At 42.7% G+C, this 23,497-nt stretch overlaps 1 protein-coding gene across 2 annotated transcripts in view; it reads right to left on the minus strand.

Moving 5' to 3' along the window:
- Nucleotides 1-22,179, minus strand: part of Sp1 (Sp1 transcription factor) — a 28,646-nt gene extending 6,467 nt beyond the window's left edge. Inside the window, exons 1-4 of one of the 2 annotated variants that reach the window (XM_032884632.1) lie at nt 22,077-22,179; nt 20,572-20,729; nt 18,778-20,146; nt 5,885-6,053 (exon numbers count right to left, since the gene is read on the minus strand). In XM_032884632.1, coding sequence (XP_032740523.1) covers nt 5,885-6,053; nt 18,778-20,146; nt 20,572-20,729; nt 22,077-22,083 — 1,703 coding nt within the window. In that variant the 5' untranslated portion in view covers nt 22,084-22,179. Of the gene's footprint in view, nt 1-5,884; nt 6,054-18,777; nt 20,291-20,571; nt 20,730-22,076 lie in introns of both variants that reach the window. The other variant, XM_032884625.1, reaches the window with a different exon arrangement.
- Nucleotides 22,180-23,497: the final 1,318 nt, after the last annotated feature.

Here is a 23,497-nt window from a genome sequence, read left to right on the forward strand (position 1 = left end):
AAATAGGTGGATCTTTGTGAATTCTAAGGAAGCCTGGTCTACAGAGCAAGTTCTAGGACAGCCAGGCCTGTCACACAGAGAAGCCCTGTCTCTGTAGGGAGTCAAAATGATTTTTAGATTTAAATATATATATGTGGGGGTTGGGGATTTAGCTCAGTGGTAGAGCACTTGCCTAGCAAGCGCAGGCCCTGGGTTCGGTCCCCAGCTCCAAAAAAAAAAAAAGTTAAAAAAAAAAAAAAAAAAATATATATATATATATATATATATATATATATATATATATATATATATATATATATGCGCGCACCACAGCATACCTGGTGCCTACTAAGTTCAGAGAAGGATGATAGGTCTCTTGGAACTGAAGTTACAAATGGTTCTGAGCTACCTACCATATGGGTACTGGGAATCTAATTGCTCTGGAAGACAATCAACACTTTTAGCTGCTGAGCCATTGTTCTAGCCCCTGTTGTTTTTCTTTGGGATTTGTATGTTTGTTTGTATATGGAGACAGGGTTTCTCTGTGTAGACGTGGCTGTCCTGAAACTCACTCTGTGTATACCAGGCTAGCCTCAAACTCAGAGATCCACCTTCTTTCTGCCTCCCAAATACTGGAATTAAAGGCATGGGTTACCACACCTAGCCTGTGTTTTTTAAACTTTTATTTTTCTTGGGAGCTAAAGAGATGGCTCAGTAGTTAAGAGTGCTTTTGCTCTTCTAGAAGACTGGAATTTGATTTCAAGCAATCACCACCAAGTGACCCACACCAGCAGATTCAGACTCCCAAGTCCTCTCTGGCCTATTGGCTGCATGCAAATAGAGAAATAAACCTTTTTTTGAGACAGAGTTTCTTTATGTTGCCTTGGCTGTCCTGGAACTTTTTCTATAGACCAGGCTAGCCTTGAATTCACAGAGGTCCAACTGCCTCTGCCTCAGGAGAGCTGGGATTAAAGGGCACCACCACCCAGACAAATCCTTTAAAAAAAAAAAATTGTCTATGTGTGGTTGTGTGCATGTGAATATAGGTATCTTAAGAGGCATCAGATTCCTGTAGCTGAAGTCATGGGTAGTTACGAGATATTGATGTGTGTACTAGCATCTGAACTCAGGTACTGTGAAAAAGTAACTGTTGAGACATCTCTCTAGCCCGTTTCCTGTTTTGATTGTGACAATGTATTATGTAACACAAGCTGCCTTTGAAATTCTAATCAAGACAAGCTCTCACACACTAAGTTATAAATTCCATCCCCTTCAACTTCCATGCACAGTTCTTTTGTATGAAGAAGAAGAGAGAGCTTTGAGGCAGGGTCTCATATGGTTCAGGCTAGCCTCAAATTTTTCTATATAGCTGGCCAAGACTAACTTTGGTCTCCAGACTTTCCTTCCTCTACCTTGCAAGTTCTGGAATTACAAGTGTGAGTCACCACCACACTTGGCATTAAAGGTAAAACCCTTAGCTGATTGTGATTTTTTTTGCTTCCCAAATCCAAGTTATAGACCAGACATGGGGGTTCAATTCAAGAGCAGCATGGTCTTATATACAGTGAGTTATAAGACAGCCAGGGCTATACAGGGAAACCCTAACAAATATAAATGAACGAACGAACGAACGAATGAAATGAATGAAGTGAGGGGTGCTGAGGACTTGAACTCAGGTCCTTATTTTCACAGCAAGTATTCTTACCCACTTAACTGCCCACCCAGATTTAATGGAGAAAGAATGGGTTGGATAAAACTTGAAAAAAGGGAAAACAAACAGGGAAGTGCAATAGAACATGACTGTAATCCTAGCTATGTGGAAACTAAAAGAACTATTTCAGCCCAGAGACTAGACCAGGCAACATAACAGACCCATTTATCTCCATCTCTCAAATTATGAATAGTTTTTTACAGTCTTTGCTAAGCCAAGGTTTCCTTATATGTGATCCACTTGTAGGCACCTTTATTAAGGTAAAACTTGTTTAAGGAGATCTGTAAGAGGAAAGTTTTGGGGGATTTGAAGAGAGTTTTTCAAACTACAAGTTAGGCTGGGTATAGAGGAAGTTAGATCTCCGTGTGTCTGAGTACAACCAAATACATTTTGAGTTCCAGGCCACCCAGACAGAGTTCTACAGTAAGACCTTGTTTCAAAATATCAACAATAGCAAAAACACCACGGTTCTGCCAGGTATGGATGATACCTACCTGGAATTCCAGTACTCAAGAGTAGAGGCAGAAAGAACATATTTACATGTAAAGCCAGACTGGGCCAGGGATACAAAGCAAAAAAAAAAAAAAAAAAAAAAAAAAAAAAAAAAAAAACAAGCAACCCAACAAAAAACATCAATTAAGAAATAACATTCTGGGCTGGAGAAATGGCTCAGTGGTTAAGAGCACTGACTGCTCTTCCAGAGGTCCTGAGTTCAAACCCCAGCAACCATCTGTAAAGAGATCAGATGCCCTCTTCTGGTGTGTCTGAGGACAGCGGCAGTGTACTCATATATAATAAATAAATCTTTAAAAAAAAAAAAAAAGAAATAACATTCTCTGCTTTTCCTGAAAACACAGGAAAAATCACCAAAAAAAAAGCTTTTGTCGAGGAAAACACTTTTTTTTTTTTTTTTTTTTTTTTTTCGAGCTGGGGACCGAACCCCAGGGCCTTGCGCCGCTAGGCAAGCGCTCTACCACTGAGCTAAATCCCCAACCCTGTTTTGGTACTTTTTTATGAGTTGTTTTATTAAGGTAAAACTTGTTTAAGGCACAGCCTTGTAGAGCAGAGGTGGTGCTGGCAGGGGCTCACACACATGCACACACATTTATAGAAAGAGTACCTCTATGTAACTTCTGGCTAAACAAGAACTCACTGCAGAGACTAGCCAGGCCTTGAACTCATAACAACAATTTACCTGCTTTATAGATTAAAGGCATGTGGCATCATTCCTCGCCAACCTGAAATCTTTTTCTAAAATTTATTTATTTTCTGTATAGATGTTTTGCTTGCATGAATGTTTATGTCCGAAAGAGGTCAGAGGAAGATGTTAGATCCTCTGTAACTAGAGTTACATATAGCTGTGCACTGCAACCTCTATCCTCTGCAAGAGCAATAAGTACTCTTTTTTTTTTTTTTTGGAGCTGGGGACCGAACCCAGCGCCTTGCGTTTGCTAGGCAAGCGCTCTACCACTGAGCTAAATCCCCAACCCCTCAATAAGTACTCTTAGCTACTGAGCTATTGCTGGTTCCCTGGAGACATAACATTCTAATCTCAAAGTATATCGCTACACAAAACCCCAATACTTGGAATGTGAGCTCAGAAATGTTGTAAAGGAATAATATAGTACATGAGTAGGTCATATTATACAGTTCTTGCTTCTAACTCTGATTTCTCATTGATTTTGAATGCTAGGAAAATGTTCTACTACTGAGTTTATCTCCAGTTTCTAAGTTTATCTCCTTATTTTTGCAATAAGAAATCATTATATAGCCCAAGTTACCATAGATCTCCTTGTGTAGACCAGTTTGGCTCCAAACCTGGGATTAACCTTGTGTCTCTGCTTCCTGGGTGATGGGATTACAGATATATACCACCAGGCCTGGCTCTATGGGATGTTTGTTTATTTTTCAGAATCTTATTTAGCTCAGGCTGGTTTTGAACTGACTTTTAGACTAGATGGGCTTCAAATCTGCAATTTTCTGCTTATACCTTCCAAGTAGTGTGGTAGCTGATGTGTATCACCAACAAATCTGGCTTCACTAACGTTCTTACATGCATTTTTTTTTTTTTTTTTACACAAAGCCATATCCTATTAGTCCTTGCTCTCTTTTTATTTTTTTATGTGCATGAGCAGTATTTGCTTTTTCTAGAGGTGGCTACTAAACAGTAGTGGCATATGCTTCTAACTTCCGCACTCAGGAGGCAGAGGCAGGTGCATCTCTGAAATGAAGGCCAGCCTGGTCTTCAGAGTAAGTTCCAAAACAGCTAGGGCTACATAAAAATAAATAAGTAAGGGGTTGGGGATTTAGCTCAGTGGTAGAGCGCTTGCCTAGGAAGCGCAAGGCCCTGGGTTCGGTCCCCAGCTCCGAAAAAAAGAACAAAAATAAATAAATAAACAAACAAACAAACAAATAAATGAATACCCTGTCTCAAAAACCAAAAATAAACAAACGAGCCATTCCTCTAGGCCTGAATATTAAGGGTGAAAGAAAAGCATGGAAGCTCATCCTTGTAATCTCTACTACTTAGGAGACAGAAGCCAAGGCCAAGTTAGGAGATGTAGCATTACCCTGATTCCATGTAAAATAAAATAAGAAGCTTATAGAGGAATTATAATTCAGAACATGGCTGCTCTGGCAAGAGATCATATCCAAAGACCTTCTAGGTCTGTGTAATCCTAGAACTCACTATGCCACCTCCGCTGGAATACAGACAAGCCTTTAATCCTAGGAGACAGAAGCATGCAGATCTCGAGTTCTAGTCAGTTCTGTTCAGTCAGTCAGTGGAGTTCAGAAGCAGTTTTACAGGGAGAGCCCCCCCACCCCCAACCAAGTTGAAGAGAGTTATAATAAGCTACACACAGGTAAAGACAGAATGAGCCAGAGAATAAAAAAAAGTCAAAAGATTAGAACAAATTGCTAGAGTTAGTTTGAGGTGAAGCAGGGAAATTAAGTAAGAAGCAGAAAGAAGCCAGTTTGAATCAGTCAGCTTAGAGAGGAGTTCTGAGGCAGAATAGATGGGTTGAACCAGCCAATAAGAGCTAAAAAGTGCAAGCTTACTCAGCAGTAAGTCTCAGAGACTAAAAACATTCTAGGCCTAGATTAGACTGTAGGGAGGCTAGAGCCTTCCAGGCCTAGGCCTAAGTTAGACAAAAATTACATCAGGTGACTAAAAATTATGTTTATAGGAACTGGACGAGGTCTCACACCTTTAATCCAAGCACTTGAAGTCTCTGTGAATTCAAGGCCAGTCTGATTTGCATAGTGAGTTCCAGACTAATCAGGTCTACATAAATAGACCCTGTCTCAAAAATAAACAAACAATAAAAATGAAATAGAATAAAAGTTGCTGAGTTTGGCAGACCACGTCTTTAATCCCTGCCCCTACCCTAAACTCTTCCAGTTTATAACCTTCCCTCCCTAAGCTTATCCTTCCCATACAACCTTGCCATCTAGACAAGTGTTCTCGTCTCTCATTTTTTATCTTTCTGTCTCATTTTCTACCCTGTTCTGTCTCCTGTTATGGCCAGGTCCAATCTACTGGTCATTATTTAGTCTATTACTTTCTCTCCTTGCTCTGAACTCTTCAGTGCCTCTGGCTATACTCCACCTCATATCTACAATGAAAACCTTCCCCTCAACCACAGCTTGGAGCGGTCATGTCCTCAACTTTATATATCTGGTGCCCAACCCCTCACTTTATATACTCCCTATCTGGGGTTAAACAGACACATGTATGTGTTACACCACCCCAGGAAAAGTCTGTCACATGACGTGGGATTACAGACATGTATGACCACAACTGCTTTATGCAGTGCTAGGATTCAAACTCAGGACTTCATAAATACTAGGAAAATCCTTTACCAACTGAGCTACACACTCAACCTCTCCTATATCTTTTTATAAAAAACCTTATTTATTTTGTGTATGTGAGTACAACACTGTTGCTCTCTTCAGTCACACCAGAAGAAGATCCCATTACAGATGGTTGTGAGCCACCATGTGGTTGCTGGGAACTGAACTCAGGACCTCTGGAAGAGCAGTTGGTGCTCTTAACCACTGAGCCATCTCTCCAGCCCACTCCCTATGTCTTAAATAATAAAATTATACACTTTCCCTCATATTTCTATGTTCATTGTTTGTTTATTTCTATAAAAAAAAAGAAAAATTCTATATTCAATAAGATGAGCTCACCTCCCCTCACTGTCTTTACAATAGGGGCATGTACATGCTTCCCGCCGAGTCCTGCGACCAGCTTGGGGTTGGGGATCAGGGCTGTTCTCTCCTTCTTCTCCACCTGCTGTCTCATCATGTATTCCATCACCGCCAGGTCCATGAAGGCCAAGTTGAGCTCCATGATCACCTGAAATAAAAAGGAGAACGGTGGCAATGGGTAGGACAAAACAGTTATAGAAATCTCATGACAGAGCCAGGTGATGGTAGCACATGCCAGTAATCTTAACTCTTGCAAGGCAGAGGCAGGTGGACCTCTCATGAATTTAAGGCCAGGTTGGTCTACAGAGGGAGTTCTAGGACAGTGAGGGGTACACAAAGAAACCCTGTCTCAAATAACCAAATAAATAAACAAATAAAATTAAAATAGAGAAAAAAAATCTCACTGGTACATCACACTCATAGCACCATCCCTTTTCTTTTTACACTTTTTTTTTTCTTTCTTTTCTTTTTTTTTTTTTTTTCGGAGCTGGGGACCGAACCCAGGGCCTTGCTTCCTAGGCAAGCGCTCTACCACTGAGTTAAATCCCCAACCCCTCTTTTTACACTTTCTCCCCCCACCCCCTCTTTTTACACTTTTAATTACAGTTGATTCTTCCATGAGTGGTGTGTGTAGGATGCTTGTCTAAGCCAGAGGAAAACTGTTGGCAATCAGTTCTCTTTCTACCACATGGGTTCCAGGAACCAATCACAGGCTGTCAGCCTTGACAGGAAGTATCTTTACCTGCTGAGCCATCTAACCAGCCCATGACACTCCGTTCTGTCAAGACTCGTCTCTCTATTTTAATCTGACATAAGGTCTTGCTATATTTGCCCAGAATGACCTTGAACTCTGAGGTTCAAGCAATTCTCTGGCTTCAACCTCCCAAATAGGTACCCAAGGGACTGCCAAGGGGCTACAGGTTTAACTTTACATAGTAGTTCCAGGATAACCTTGGCTAAACAGTAAGACCCATGCCAAACAGAAGCCAACATGACATCACTATCATACTGGAATCTGTTCTCCACCCCTTTTAAATAAGAGTTTTAGAAAAGAACAGTTTAATCTTAAAACATGGTACTAGTTAAGCAGTGAGATAAATTAAAGACTGGCCTTCCTGTGATGAAAGTAACTAGGAAACCAGAGGCACAGTGTAATGACAGTCTTGGCCAAATCCAACAGTTGCCTCTAGCATCAATTTCTGAACCAACTATGGCTGTTAAAGATATTCTCAATGCCTTCTATAAAAACAAGTGTGGCTAAAGCCACAGCCTTCCAAGATCACTAAGAGTCAAAACCTTATTCTCTGTGGAGACCCTGGGAATCACTAAAGTATGATGAAATGAAAACGTCAAGAACTGTAACACAAAAACAAAACATCATTCTAGAATTGATCTCCGTGCCTCCACACAGTAGGCGAGTATTCTACCATTCAAAAAGCTAGTTTCTATATAGTTCTAAAAACTCCAATTAGGCATCTGGGCTCCTTAACTGTCATCTTGTTGTGAAAAACACTGTTTTTAAAAAAAAAAAAAAACTTGGGAAAGAAAAGGATTCATTTCCTCTTACAACTCTAAGGCCATACTCCATTCTGAGGGAAGTCAGGGCAGAACAAGGCAAACAAGAGGCAGGATTAGTTTAATCTCCAAGGCATGGTCACCCAGCTTACACCATGTAAGACCTGTAGGAGAGACCAAGTTCCCAGTGTGCTGGGTCCTCCCATACCAAGCATTAATCAAGAAAATAACCTACAGACTTGTCTATAGGCAATCTGATGAAGGTATTTTTAGATTCACTTATGTATATGAATGTCTTACTTGCATGTATATCTGAGCATTACGTACTGATGCATGTGATGCAGGCAGGGACATATATACAGGTTGCCTGAGAGATCAGAAGACAGAATGGACAACTTAGTGAGAACCTCCTCTTCCCAAACTCCCCAATGTGAAGATGGATGAGAATATACGGTAGAGCAAGCATAGACCTTGAGAAGCAAAAAAGAAAACATTTGTGCATCCCAGGGAGAAATGGGGTCTGGAAGGTAGCTCTGTGGATAAGTGCAATGACTGCTCACAATTGTCTTTTAACTCCAGTTCCAGGGGTATTTGACTCTATCTTCTCATCTCTACAGGGACCAGGCATCCACTCGATGTACATCTACTTAAGATCAGCTCTCTGGTTGGATGCATGCTTAATTCCTACACCAGAGAGAAAGAAGCAAATGGATTTATATGAGTATGAGGCCTGCCTGGTCTACAGAGTGAATTCCAGGACAGCCAGGGCTACAAAGAAACCCTATGTTAAAAAAAAAAAAGTTCAAAAAAAGGCTCAAAGATAAATACTCCCTATCAATAATATAACCTACAAATAAACAGAAAGAAAAGTAGTTAGTAAGCAAGAACATAAGGACTGAACTTTAGGGGAAAGGTAAAAGTCTATAAAAATGATCATCACTAAGGCTGGAGATAAGGTACAGAAGTTAATAGGGCTTACTGCTCTACTAGGACCAGAGTTCAGGACCTAGCTCTTAGAATAGGTCTCTTAACACTTTAGTCTGTAACTTCAGCATCTGGGTATCCAACATCTTCTTCTGGCTTCTACAAGCACCTGCACTCACACACACATAAACACAAAGAGGGAGTACAAGTACTTCCTCCCGGGTTGGGATTTAGCTCAGTGGTAGAGCGCTTGCCTAGCAAGCCCCCTGGTTCAGGTCCCCAGCTCCGAAAAAAAAAAAAAAAAAAAAAAAACAAGTACTTCCTCCCCTCATGTGTGACTGACACACACACACACACACACACACACACACACACACACACACACACACACACACACACACACACTCTTACTCACACCAACACAAAAACACAGAATCTGAATGTGGAGACCTGGAACTCAGTGATTCACCAACTTCTGCTTCCCTCATGCTAGTATTAAAAGCATGCACCAAAAGACCCAGAAAAAGCATATTTAAAAAAAGAAAAAGTTCATGAGCAGGAGAGATGACTTTGAAGTAGTTCAGAAGTGGTTCTCAATCTGGGGCCCCTTTTACTGGGGTTACCTAAGACCATCAGCCAAACAGTTACTTACATTATGATTCATAACAGTAGCAAAATTACAGTTATGAAATAGTTGATAATTTTATGGTTGGGTGGTTATCACAACATGTGGATATATAGTAAAGAGTTGCAGCATTAGGAGAGTTGAGAACTACTGGCTCAGATTACTGGCTGCTCAGAGGACCTGGTTTTGATTCCCGCACATGGCAGTTCACAACCATTTATGACTCCAGTTCCAGAGTATCTGATATCTTACCCTCTTCTGAGCTCCTCTGGTACCCAGCACCCATGTACATAAACATGGGTGTACAAATATATTCAGGCAAAACACCCATATACATAAAATAAATTTTAAGCTTATGACTAAGAAAATCCATGCTGGGAATAGTAGATAGAACCCGGCTGCCATCTCAGCAACACCAGGCAGGTGCAGCTGGATAGTGAAATCAAAACTAGCCTGAGCTATAAGTAAGACCCTGTCAAGCACACATTAAAAAAAGTTGAATTAGTAAGCATGATGGGAAGCCTTACGTTTTCCCCCTTTCCTCTTTGTATCTTCTGTAATTTCTTTGTAGTTAAAAATGTTTAGACTGGGACTGGAGAAATGGCTCAGCGGTTAAGACCTCTGATTGAGCTCTTCCAGAGGTCCTTAGTTCAATTCCCAGCAACCACATGGACGCTCAAAACCATCTGTAAAGGGATCTGATGCCCTCTTCTGATGTGTCTGAAGACAGCTACAGTGTACTTATATATAATAAATAAAAAAAATCTTTAAAAAACAAAAAGAAAAACTGCCTCCAAAAGAAAAAAAAAAAACAAAAAAAAAAAAAATGGTAGTTTTCTTTAGAGCTCAGCAATCAGCAAAATGGTGCTAATGGCTTTCACCAGTAGATGTCACTGTGACTAAATAAGACAGAGATTTTTTTTTTTTAACATACCAGATGTAAGAAAGGACTATACCAATTTTAGAAACATAAAGAAGATATTTTGGAAGTCTTTCCATCAAATCTAAATATTAATTTCAGTTTTGTTAATGTTTCCTAACTAAGGCTTGAGTTTTGTCATTTATCATGAATATAAAGGCGAATGGTAATGGCACCCGCTTTTATCCCAGTACTCTGGAGGCAGAAGCAGGTAGATCTGAGTTTGAGGATGGCAAAACCCTGTCTTGAAAAACAACAAACAAGTAAACAAAAAAGAAAAAAAACATAATAAAGAAAAGGTAGATCATGATGTTGACTGCCTATAATTCTAGTGCTCAAAAACCGCAGCTGGCAAGAATGGGGTCAGTCCCTGCCACACAGTGAATTCAACGAGTCACAGGACAGTATACAGCAAAATAAGACAAAAACCTGCCTCGACTTCCCAACTGCAAGGATTATAAGCACGAGCCACACCATTCCTGGTGATTGTGTACTTTCAGTGTCAATTCACTCTCTCACAGCAGAAGCACAATAGAAGTAGAACTAGTACTCAAAGCCAGGTGTGGTGGTGCACTCCTTTAATCCCAGCACTGGGAAGGCAGAGGCAGGCAGTTCTTTGTGAGTTCAAGACCAGCCTTGTCTATATAGAGAATAAAGTGAACTATTTCCAGGACTTGAGACACTGAGGCAAGAGGATAACCACTGATGCCAGTATGAGCTACATAATAAAATCCTGTCTCAAAAACAAGTACACAAACAGAAATATTCAAGTGAACTATTCTAGGTTTTAAAGCTCCAACATTTTAGCAGCTATAACATGGAGGCTTAAAGAACCAAACTTTAGAGGCTAAAGAGATTCTTTAAAAAAACTGCCTACTTTTGTGAGGACTCAGGCTGGTTTCCAAGTATCTACATGATTTCTCACATCTTTAACTCCAGTTTGGCTTCTGTGAGCACTATATGCACATGGTGCTGAGACATACAGAATAAAAGAATTTTTTTTTTCTTTTTTAAATGTGTATTGGTGTTTTGCCTGCATGTTATGTCCGTGTGAGAGTGTCAGATAGCCCAGAACTGGAATAATGGAGTTGCAATGTGAGTGCTAAGAACTGAACCCAGATCCTCTGGAAAAGCAGCTGGTGCTCTTTAACATCTGAACCATTGCTCCAATCCCCCAAAATAATTAAATCTTAAATAAAACAAAAAAAAAACCCTGAAACTTAAAATACATCTAAACTGAACTTCCAAAATGTACCAAAGAAAACTGCCATTTTTCCATTCATACTCTCTAATTTTTCTCTAGGTACATTCTTAGGGCATGCAGAGCTCAATATCTCTGAACAATACTTCACTGGCTCTAATAATATACCCTGCCTTCATCAGAAGCATCGTGATACATCATTAAGTCCTTTAGAAAAAACTCATTAAAAGCTTTTGTGGACAGAGGGCCAAAGATCTGCCTGACAAGGAAGCCAATTCTAGTTCTGAGAGACTTGAAACTCTTCTGGCATCTGTGGGCACCAGTATTTAATAAGTGTACAGGCGTACATGCAGGTAAACACCCATACCCATTAAGGGGGTAGGGTGGGGGTAGGGTGGGGGAGGAAAGTGTGAAGAAAACAGATCACATCAGATACATACATACATGCTTTAATCCAAGGGTAGGGAGTCAGAGGTAAGCAGATCTTTTTGAGTTGGTCTACAGAGTAAGCTCAGGACAGCCAGGGCTATATAGAGATCATGTCTTAAAAAACAAAAACAATGGGCTGGAGAGATGGCTCAGTGGTTAAGAGCACTGACTGTTCTTCCAGAGGTCCTGAGTTCAATACCCACAACCACATGGTGGCTCACAACCATCTGTAATGGGATGAGGCCCTCTTCTGGTGTATCTGAACATAGTTACAGTGTACTCATGTACATTAAATAAATAATTCTGGAAAAGAGGAGGAAATAGTTAAAAAAAAAAAAAAAAAAAAAAAAAAAAGAGGTCTCCTTAAACAAAAAACAGGTTATCTTTATTGGATTTTCATGTTCAATATTATAGGAAGAGGAGGGCTAAGTGAGAAAAGATAGGAACTTAAAAATAAGTTCCTCATCATTCTCCCTTCCTTTCCCCAAACCCCAGACCAGGCTGACCTCAAACTCAGAGATTTACCTGCTTCCCAAGTACTATGATTAAAGGTGTGCACCTGGAGTTGGGGATTTAGCTCAGTGGTAGAGCGCTTGCCTAGCAAGCACAAGGCCCTGGGTTCGGTCCCCAGCTCCGAAAAAAAAAAAAAAAAAAATTGTGCACCACCCCAGCCAGCTCTAAGTTCCTTCATCTTTTTTTTTTTTTTTTAAAAAAAAAAGGTGCTCTAACCACTGAACCATCTCTCCAGTCCCTTCATCTCTTAAAAAGCAAATTGCGGGGTTGGGGATTTGGCTCAGTGGTAGAGCGCTTGCCTAGGAGAAGCACAAGGTCCTGGGTTCGGTCCCCAGCCTCGAAAAAAATAAAAAGAAAAAAAAAAGTGGCTAAACTAAACAGTGAGAAGAAATACAGATGGCCAATAGATGTTTTTTATGGGGCTGGAGAGATGGCTCAGCGGTTAAGAGCACCCGACTACTCTTCCAGAGGTTCTGAGTTCAATTCCCAGCAACTACATGGTGGCTCACAACCATCTGTAAAGAGATCCGATGCCCTCTTCTGGTGTGTCTGAAGACAGCACAGTGTACTTATATATAATAAAGGGATAAATAAAAAAAAAAAAAAAAAAAAAAAAAAAAAAAAAAAAGCAAAACGTTGGGAGAATTAAAAAACTCAAAACAGGAAGTAGAAAAAAAAAAAAAAAAAAAAAAAAAAAGCAAATTGCAGGGGGATGGAAAGATGGTTAATTAGTTAAGGGCTCTTGCTGTTTTAAAAGACCAGAATCTATATGGAGGCTCACCACTTCTTCAAGCACCAAGTACACATGTGGTATACAGATGCACATACTCATAATACTCATACATATAAAATACTAAAAATAAATATTAAAAAAGGGCAAATCTTGTTGTGACCTAGATATTTCCTCTTTAAAAAAACTTCAAAGTAGTTCAGCTATCATTTCTTTTGCACATAGGTAAGATGTTAGATACACAAAAATTAGATATGCAAATCCAAACTTGTATAACAAGTAATGTTGTCCAGTTTCTATAAACAACTCACAGATTAATAAAATATTAATAAAATAAAAATTTCAAGTTATAATCAAGATTTGTAAACAATTCTCCAAGATTCACTTAAAAGCTTTTTACAGAGGGGACTGGAGAGATGCCTTGGTTGTTAAAGGCTAGTGGCTACTCTTCCAAGGACCTGGGTTCATTTCTCATCACCCATCTAGTAGCTTACAAATATAATTCCAGTTCCAGGGGATCTAACATCCACATAGAAACACACAAAACACCAATGCACATAAAATAAAAATAACAAATAATTTTTAACAAGTAACAGTTTTCATTGGGTATAGTGGACACACCCATAATCACAGCAACTTTCGAAGTTGAAGCAATAAGATCAGGAGTTGAAAATCAGCTAGAGGTCAACTTGGGTTTATAACACCCTAGAGATAGAAGGAGAGAAAAGAGAATAAAAAGGAAACCATAGATATTTTCAGGTCTTCAAAACAGAAAAATTCTATTCACAGATTTTTGTTTGTTTATTTGAGTTTTGCTGTTATTGAAAATAAGGACTAGTCTCGAATTCACTATCAATACAGCTGAAAATGATTTTGAACTCCAAAGTCTCCCAAGTGCTTTGGATGGTACCCTGAGATGGTACTTTTTAAATGATGACTTCTGTTTAAAGAGAAGTTCTTTAAATATGAGCACATTTATTGCTTTGAAACTCAGTGAGGAGCTGGAGAGATGGCTCATCTGTTCTGAGTTCAACTCCCAGCAACCACATGGTGGCTCACAACCAACTGTAACATGATCTGATGCCCTCTTCTGGCATGAAGGTACAAATAGAGCACTCATACACATAAAATAAAAATCTTAAAAAAAAAAAAAAAGGACCATCGCTTCAATAAACAAGTGTATTAAAGATTCAGTAACATGTTTCACTTGATACGCTACACTACCTTAAAACCAAAATGTTTCTCATATGAGCTTTTGCACAAAGTGCAAATTCTGGATAAATGTGGGTGCTCTTATCTGTAAACACTCATTGGCTGAGGCAAGAGGATTGTCACAAGTTTGAAGCCAGCCTGGATTCCATAGTACCAAGCCAGTCCAAACAACAAAAGAAGACTAAATCTCATGGGAAAACATACTTTAAAAACATTTTTATAATCTAAGCTTGATGATTTCTAATGCTCACATGCACTAGTCAAAAACAAAACTTTTAGCAAATTAGGTCTAAGCAATCTGACTCCAATTTCAGTGAAACTGCTGGCAAACCAACACCAGTATCACATTCAACTTAACTGAGTCAAAACATGTTCCTGACCCCAATGAAACTTAGCAGATGTAGAATTTTTATTTTTAGTGCCTAAAATTTTCACAAGTGAATTGTAAACATCAAGATTATCTGTTCTATTCTCATGCCAAAGCCCAGCTCTGCACTATTAGAACTCCCAAGAAGCCAACCACATTCCATGTTTCAAAGCTGTCCCCATGCACACTCAAGGCAAGTTTCAGGGTTTGACTGTGGCGGGAGAGATATGAAGTTTGAGAGAATGACAGAACAGGCTTTCTTATAAAAAGGAACAGGTACTGATTAAAAAAAGAAAAAGGCTATGAGTTATTTAAGACAAAAATAACTCTAGGAACTTACATATAATTTCACTTTTGGAAACTAATCTCAGTTAACAGGGTGGACCCTTCCCTCACTTCCACCTGCCAGGGGCAAAAGCGTGAAAAATATGGGACACGGAAGTAGGGGTTTTATCTCAGTTCTAGATTTTTGCCTTTGCTTTTACCACAAAAGTAAAGAGTAAAGATCAACAGAAAACCATAAGCGTTTTTTAAAAGTAATGTAAACAGACTGAAAATGAAACACCCTACAGTTCTCTCCCTGTCCTTCCCTCTCTACAGTGTTTGATTTTTCCAGACAAGATTTTCCTGTATATCCGTGGTTGTCCTGGAACTCAGAGATCCACCTGCTTCTGCTGGGATTAAAGTGTTGAGCCACGATAGCCTGGCTCTCTCTCTTTTTTTAAAAGACAGGGTCTTACTTTATATGTAGCCCTTTGTCTGTCTCTATCTTCAGAGTAATTAAAAGTTATGAGCCACCAAACTTGGCCCAAAGCTGTAGTTTCTAAGATTAACTCAGTAAGATGGTTTCACATTCAATGGAATTTCTACTATACTATACTGTGAAAAGGATAAAATTATTAATGTTTGAGTTTTAGAATGCATAAATTACTGTATCAGAAAAGAGGGTAAAATAAGATATTTTGTTACAACACCTACAAGTCTCTAGGGAACTATAACATTTTGAACAAAAAAAAGGGGGGGAGGGCGGGAGGAGGTACAATCATGACCAGTTTAACAACAAAAAATGTAGTTCAGTTGGAGAGTGCTTGCTTGCCGAATATTCATGAGACTCTGGGTCTCATGAATACCCAGCAACATCTAGTAAAACCAGGTGGAGATTTTACTTGGAGCTGCAGTAATAAGATCACAAGGTCAAGGTGCCCTGCAGCTACATAGTGAGAGACCTGGTCTTTAAGAAAAATAAAACTGGGGGCTGAAGAGACATACTAGGGCTGGAGAGATGGCTCAGTGGTTAAGAGCACTGACTGCTCTTCCAGAGGTCCTGCGTTCAATTCCCAGCAACCACATGGTGGCTCACAACCATCTGTAATGGGATCTGATGCCCTATTCTATTGTGTCTGAAGATAGCTACAGTGTACTCATATACATAAAACATACAAATCTCAAGCACAAGGCCCTGGGTTCAGTCCCCAGCTCCAAAAAAAACAAAACAAAAACAAACAAAAAAACAACAAAAAAACCCATACAAGTCTTAAAATATATCTTCAAAAGCATATATCAAGAAAACAATCTTAACTTACAAAATGGCTTTCCAGGTCAAAATGCTGCTCAGTAAAGCCTTGACCACCTGAGCTCAACACCTGGAGTTACCTACATACAGGTGAAAGAGAATCAATTGTACAAAGCTGTCCTGACCACTAGATAGCCCTGTCCTATAACATATAAAATGGCAAACTTCCCCCAAAGCATGACTGAGCAATGGAAAGGCTTCACAACTGTTTTCTAGAGCCTAAGTTACAAACCTTTTAGAAATCAAAAGGATCCAAATTACTAGCTGGAACCATTGTAATAAGGTATCCCGGGGGATGGAGAGATGGCTCAGTGGTTAAGGGCACTGACTGCTCTTCCAGAGGTCCTGAGTTCAATTCCTAGCAACCACATGGGGGCTCACACCATCTGTAATGGGGACCAGATGCCCTCTTCTGGTGTGTCTGAAAACAGCTACAGTGTACTCATATAAATAAAATAAATCTAAAACAAAAAAAAGTTATCCTGGGATACAGAGTATAAGCCTGTGCCCCATCCCCAAAATATATTAGTTCCATGTTGACCTACATGGTAGTTTTTAAAAAACAGTTGGAGAGTAGACAAGGAATCAATACGCGTAGCTCAAACCAGCAGCACTGATCCTTTCACCTTGGCCTCCCTTGAGTGCTGAGATTACAAGGATCGACGATAATCAGCCTCATGATATACTCTAAAATGACAAATTCTAAAAAGCCTTTCATTTTTATCTTATGGTTCTGACTCTTGGCTCTCTAAATCTTATTGTTGGTTTTAGTAGGGTGTTTTTTGTTTTTGTTTTTTGAGACAAGGCCTCCCTAAATAGCCAGCAGTTTGTTAGCTTTGATCGTTTTTTGTGTGTGTTTGTTTTTGGTGGTGGTGGTAGGGTGTTAGAGACAGGGTTTCTCTGTGTAGCCCTGGCTGTCCTGGAACTCACTCTGTAATTAGGCTAGTAGCCTCAAACTCAAGAAATGGACCTGCCTCTACCTCCCAAATATTGGGATTAAAGGCATGAGCCACTACTACCTAGCAACTAGCTGGCCTTTGAACTCATGATTCTCCTACACAGCCTCCCATGTTGTGGAATTACAACAAGTGGTCACCATATCTATATATCCAATGGTTACTCGGTTTGCACAGAAGGTAGGGTGTTAAAGATCAACTAGGAAAATCAGGTATGCTATTGCACACCTCTAATTCCAGCACTAGGAGACAGACAAGCAGATCTCTGTAAGCTCAAGGCTGGTGTGGTCTACATAGAGAGCTCCAGGATAGCCAGGGTCTCTTAGTAAGAGTCTGCCTCAAACAAATATACAATACAAAAACAAAACACAAACAACTCCCTAAAACAAATAAAAACCAGAAGCTCACTTAGTTGAAAATCTTTCTGAGGCTAGAGAGACGGCTCAGTGGTTAAAAGCACTGGCTGCTCTTTCAGAAGGCCAGAGTATGGGTCCCTACCCATACACATCAGGTGGCTCACAAACGCCTGAATTCCAGCCTCAGGAAATCAGATGACCTCTCCCAGCCTCCTGGGGCACCCACCCATCCAAACTGCATAAATACACAGATATCAACACATACGTATAAACGACATTTTAGGGAAAAAAATCTTTCTGGAATCCATTAAGCCATTTCCCCCTCAATTATGAGTTACAACTCATGAGAAAACTGTTCAAGTTGAATCATCGCACTCTGTAACCTACTTGGTCAGAACTAGGTTCCTGAACCAAAATGTTGAGGAACTACTTGCTGCCTCCTGCTCCTGACTCTTGGGAAGCAGGTGCTACCTCAGTGGCAATGCCTTCTCCACCAAGATGGGAGTTAATTCAACACTTTAATCAGATAAAACTGCCAACCAAAATAAACCTCCCATTCCTTAAAGGATGACATTGGTGCACGCCTTTAATCCCCACACTCACTTGGAAGGCAGAAGCAGGCAGGTCTCTAAGTCAGAAGCCATGGTCTACAGACACCCAAAGCTACTCAGAAAAATAATTTTTTGTATGGTGCTGAACATGAATCCAAAGTCTAGACACATGAAGCACTCTACCACTGAGCATCAATCCTAGCCTTGGTTTCACATTCTAGTTATCTTAGATCTTATTTTTATTTTATGTATGTTACCTAAATATACAATCCTGAGCCACATTCATACAATGACCAAGTAGGCCAGCCAAGGGAGGAGCTGGGTCTTCTTAGAATTCAATCCAGATCCTTTAGAAGAGCAGCCACTTTAACTGCTAAACTTTCTATCTCTCCAATCTCTATTCTACAATCCTTGTTTTGAGACAGAGTCTCTACCATCCTGGCTGTCCTAGAACTATATAGATCAAGCTGGACTTGAGGTCACAGAGATCCACCTGCCTCTGCCTCCTGAGTGCTAGGATTAAGGCACGTACCATCACATTAGGATCCATTTTTACATTCTTAAAAGGGTTTCTGAAAACAAATTGCAAACTACGGGGTTAGAGGTATAACAACTACATAAGATTCAGAAGGCCATAAATTTAATCCCTGTCACTGCTGGGTGAGGGGAAAACCATAGAGAATATGAACTATGAGAATACACATGGATCTCAAGGCCTAAAACATTTACTACCTGATCCTATGTAGAAAGCAACCAAGCTTTAGTTTGTGGTCCAAGACAACAGGAAGTAGAGTCCACAGGGCATTACTCAGGAGTGCTTCTTTCTCATCAGATCAACTAAGAAGACATTAATTCAGCTCCAACTATCCTGACTGAAATATTTTACACTTGCTTGGGTGTTTAGCCTTAAGGAAACATCTCAGAGTTCCACTTCCCCCTTTACACTCAGTAGTATCAGGGAAGCATTAGTCTGGGATTAGTGCAAAGAACCGATGTCTTACCTGGGGTGTTTGCTATAGCCAAAGGCAGGCCTGGAAGCTGGTGCACCTGGATCCCTGAAGTACCCAATGCACTGAGGTTAATGGTCTGGAGGCCTGGCATGGAGGACAGTTGAGCAGCATTCACAGTGACTGTGCCAGCAGGAATGGAGGCAGCTGAGGCAATGGGTGTAAGGGTGGTATTGCTGCTGCTAGTCTGCCCCAAGGAAACACCCTGCATAGGGGCCAAGGTGATTGTCTGGGCTTGTGGGTTCTGAACTTGAAGGTTCTGCAGCTGAAGGGTCTGCCAACTGACCTGTCCATTGGGCCCCACGGTTGGTGTCCGAATGATGATGGGGCCAGAGTTTTGAACAGCCTGAAGCTGGAGGTTCTGGAGGGTTTCCTGGGAAATAGCTTGAGTTGTGAAGGTCTGTCCCGACAATGGTGCTGCTTGGAGGGCCTGAAGAGCTTGTCCACCTTGAACTAGCTGAGGCTGAATAAGAATTTGTTGTTGCTGTGTCTGCTGACTTTGCTCTCCCTCTTTTTGCTGACTTCCTTGCAGTGATCCTCCTGATGTCTGGTTCTGCTGGATGTTTAGAGAATCAGACCCTTGCAGCCCACCAACTCTCTGGGATGTCTGGCCTTGAGAACTAGTCCCTGATGATCCGCTGCTGGTAAAGTTCATAATTCCCATGTTGCTGGTGGTGGTAGTTGTTGAATAGCTGTTGGCATTGGTGAAAAAGGAGCTGGAACTGGCTTGTGATGACACCAAGCTGGCAGAACTGATGGCAGTCCCTGAGGTGACAGGCTGTGAGCCACTCTCCTGGGATCCAGAGCTGCTGATCGTGCCTGCCTGAGAGCTGGGAGTCAGGGTAGCTGCAGAAACGCTGTTGACAGGTAGCAAGGTGATGTTCCCATTCAGGGCCACTGGTACATTGGTCACATACTGAGTCTGTCCTGAGAGCACATTATTAGCAAGGCCTTGGAGGGGGACAGCTTGCTGGAGTAGATTTGGCATAGCAGCAATAATGTTGCCCCCACTTCCTCTATTTGTGATGATCTGTTGATTTGCACCTGGTATGATCTGTATTTGACCAGAACCATCCTGCTGCACTTGGGCCCCAGTGGCAGCAAACTGCAGCTGTTGCCCATCAACAGTCTGGAACTGTGGGATTACTTGATACTGAATATTAGGCATTACTCCAGGTAGACCTGTCAGAACTTGCTGGTTCTGTAAGTTGGGGGTAGCAGCCACAACATACTGCCCACCAGAGACTGTGCGGTTCTTGGAAGACTCACTGCCATTGCTGCCATTGGTACTGTTGCCACTCTGTTCCTTTGAGGTAGGGGTAGCCCCAGAGGAGGAAGAGATGATCTGCCAGCCATTGGCACCCTGTGAAAGTTGTGTGGCTGTGAGGTCAAGTTCACCTGTGCCCCCTGACTGACTCGGACCCTGGGAGTTGTTGCTGTTCTCATTGGGTGACTCAATTCTGCTGCAGGTTGCTGCCAGCAGAGCCAAAGGAGATGGCTGGGATTCCTGGCCAGAAGAGAGGAAAGGAGTTAGTGGCACCCAATAGCTGGCCTAGGGGGCAGTATTCAACAGACAAACAGCAACAATGCAGGCATATAAAGAGCAAAAACCAGAAACAAAATGCTAACTTCTGTGTACTGTTCCAACTTTCCTATTTGGGGACCCTCTAGATCACCTATCTTTCTGTGTGTACTTCCCTACTGTACTTTCTCCCAGAGTTTTTGGTTAAGGAGGTTTCTAAGAATACTTATACCCTTCCAATACCTTCCCCATCTTTGATCACTCACCTGCCCTCCTCCGCCACCACTGCTGCTGCTACTGCCTGTGCTGCTGCTTCGAGTCTGAGAAAAGGCGGCACCACCACCGTTACCGCTACCCCCGTTATTGCCACCAACACCTTTTTCAATCTTCACAGCTGTCACTTCATCCATTGAGTGATCTTGGTCTAAAAATAATTACAAAACAAATAAGTTAAGTGGAGGAGGAAAAACATTAAGATTTAAAATTAACGTTTTGACCACCAGCAATGACTAATAAAATGTTTTTTTTTAAAGGTATTAGCCAGATACAGCTAGTTATGGTGGTAGGCCTAAAATCCCAGTATTTTGGAAGTGGAGACAAGAGTTCAAAGAAATTCTCAGTTACACAGTAAACTGAGATGCCAAAGCCATAGGCATGCAGAGCAGGCACATGGCTTAATGGTGTCCAAGACAGGTCACTATTTTCCCAGGCATAAATTAACCCCAGAAATGACTCAAAAATTGCTTTGGAAGCCAGGCATGGTGACTCACACCTATAATCCCAAGACTTGGAAGGATGAGCCAGGTGGTTCTAGGTCTGCCAGACCTACAGAGTAAGAACTGATCTCAATGCAAACAGCACTTTTGAGGGAATTTGAGAGCAATGTCTCCGAAATTAAAAAAAAAAAAAAAAAAAAAGTGGGGCCTAGTGATGGCACACTCTAATCCCAGCACTCAGGAGGAAGAGGCAGGCAACTAGGTAGCTAAAAGTTTGAGGTCTGCATAGTAACTTCGAGTTACTACGAGTACCACATAGACCCTATCTCAAAAAGAAAAACAAAAAAGCATCCTGGAAGGAAAAGGAGACCCAACACATAGGTGGGTGGAAAGTGGGCTAAAATTAGGACTAAAAGAGATGGAGACAGATTAAGTGTAAACAAAAACAGGAAGGGGCCGAGAAAGGGTAAATTGTAAGGGGAGGTGAGGAAACATCTGAGGAGGGCAGGTAAGAGGCTAAAATGGTTTAGGGCTTAGAACCCAGGTTTGGGGCTGAGGGGCCGGGCCATAGAAGGAAGGGGCGGTTTCGGGGTTAGGGGCGTGGCAAGGGCGGGTCGGATGGGGGAAGGGAAATTTACGGGGGTGCGGGGGAGGGCCTGGGGCAGGCTGGGACCGGAGGGCGGACCGGGGAGGCGGTTGGCCCAGGCGGGGCCTGCACTGGTCGGGCCGCCCCCGCGGCGCCAGCCCCCGACAGGAGGAGCCTCAGGCGGCCGGCCGGGTAGTGGGGGGTAAGGCCCGTCCCCCGTGGCCGGGGCGGGCAGGGGGCGGGCGAGGCCACGCTGCCCCCTCCCCCGGGGCGGGTAGCCCATCCCCCTCCTCCTCCGAGGCCCCGCCACTGCCCCTTCTCCCTCCCTTCCCTCCGCCCCGGGCGGGACCAAGGCCGCCGCCGCCGCCTCCCGCCCGCCCCCCCTCACAGCGGGGACCGCCCGGTCGGCCCTCGCGCGCGCCCCCTCACTCCCCTCCCACCCCTAGGCTTGGAGTGGACTCATCCTTACCGCTCATGGTGGCAGCTGAGGGGCGAGCTCAAGGGGGTCCTGTCCGGGGGGGTTGGGGGGGGCCGGGAAAAACGCGGACGCTGACGAGGCAAGCGAACCCGGACCGGACAGGGAGGGGGGGGTAAGGAGGAGGGAGCAGCGCGCCACAAGCCCGGCCTAGTCCCCGCCCCTTATCTGCTGCCCCTCCCAATGAAGGAGGGAGAAAGGAGGGACTTGCAGAGGAAAGGCGGGCAGTCTACCCAATGGCAAGACTCGCTCTCTCTCTGAGGCGTGTAAGACCAAGTTGCGTGCCTGGTTTCCGCCCAGAAAGGCCGCCCTCTCAGTTTTAACAACCAATTAGAGACTCGGGAAGTGGTGATGGGCGGGATGAGAAGATGGACTTGCAGAGAAACCAGTCAACCACCAGGCGGGCTCCGTGAGCGGTGGGGATAGGAGGAGATTAGGTAAGAAAGACAGGACAACGACCAACCAGAATCTTGGGCATGCCTGGGCAAAGTCCGTTTAGGAGAAGAGTAAGAAATAGGCCGGAATAGGATAGGATCAAGCTTTCTAAACCAATCAGAATTCAGGCGGGCAGTTAAGAAAGTTCTGATTGGACAACAACTGAAAAGAACCGGAACAGGGCTCATATTGACGTGAATGAACAGCCAATTAAACGCCGAGTAGAAGGTGAAGGCTGGAACTTGGAATGGGGAGAGGAGAACAGGCTTCCCCCTCAGATACTCAGGCCAATGAGGCAGCGAAAGCAGCCTGGCACCGCCTCTAGCTTTGGCCAATAGTCGTTAGAGGGCCGCCCCTCGTGAGGAGGGAACCGGGCTGTGCCAAGTGGAGTTGGTCGCCATGTTGGCCCTCCTCAAGAGGCTTCTTTTCCTCGTTAGGTGGTACGCTTTAGCGGAGCCTTGCAGCTCCACAAGTGTCAGCGCTGAGACGCGCGAGGGCGAGGGTGTCGCGTCACCCGGGACCGTTCGAGTTTTCCCTTCACCGCTCCTACACAGCACCTCTCGAATGTCACCCCTGCCGGGATGGGCGGGCGGCTCCCCCTCGCCGTGGGTGGAAGCCCTGCGGCGGCGGGCGGGACGACAGCTTGGTGACGGCACAAGAAAACCCAAGTCCACTGAGCTGAAGGCTTTCGGGAAGCTCTAGCAAACGCCATTTTCTTAAGCTGCCCCAGACACGCTAAACCACGGGCCAGGCAGGGTTCACTCCCATCACTCGGCTTTGAGAGTGACGCACTCTGGAGAACTTCGTGAAGCCAAGCTCTCAAACTACTCAATTTACCCTCCTAGTAGAAAGCACGGTAACCTACTTTTGCAATCAAAAAGGTTAAAGAATTTGCCCTAGGCACCTCAATCTCTGGCCTCCATTTTGCCTCCTTTCTCCTTGTTTAATAGTTTGTCATTGACGGCTGTCACCACGTTTAA

The sequence above is a fragment of the Rattus rattus genome, chromosome 1 (assembly GCF_011064425.1).
Source record: "Rattus rattus isolate New Zealand chromosome 1, Rrattus_CSIRO_v1, whole genome shotgun sequence".
Lineage (NCBI taxonomy): Eukaryota > Metazoa > Chordata > Mammalia > Rodentia > Muridae > Rattus > Rattus rattus.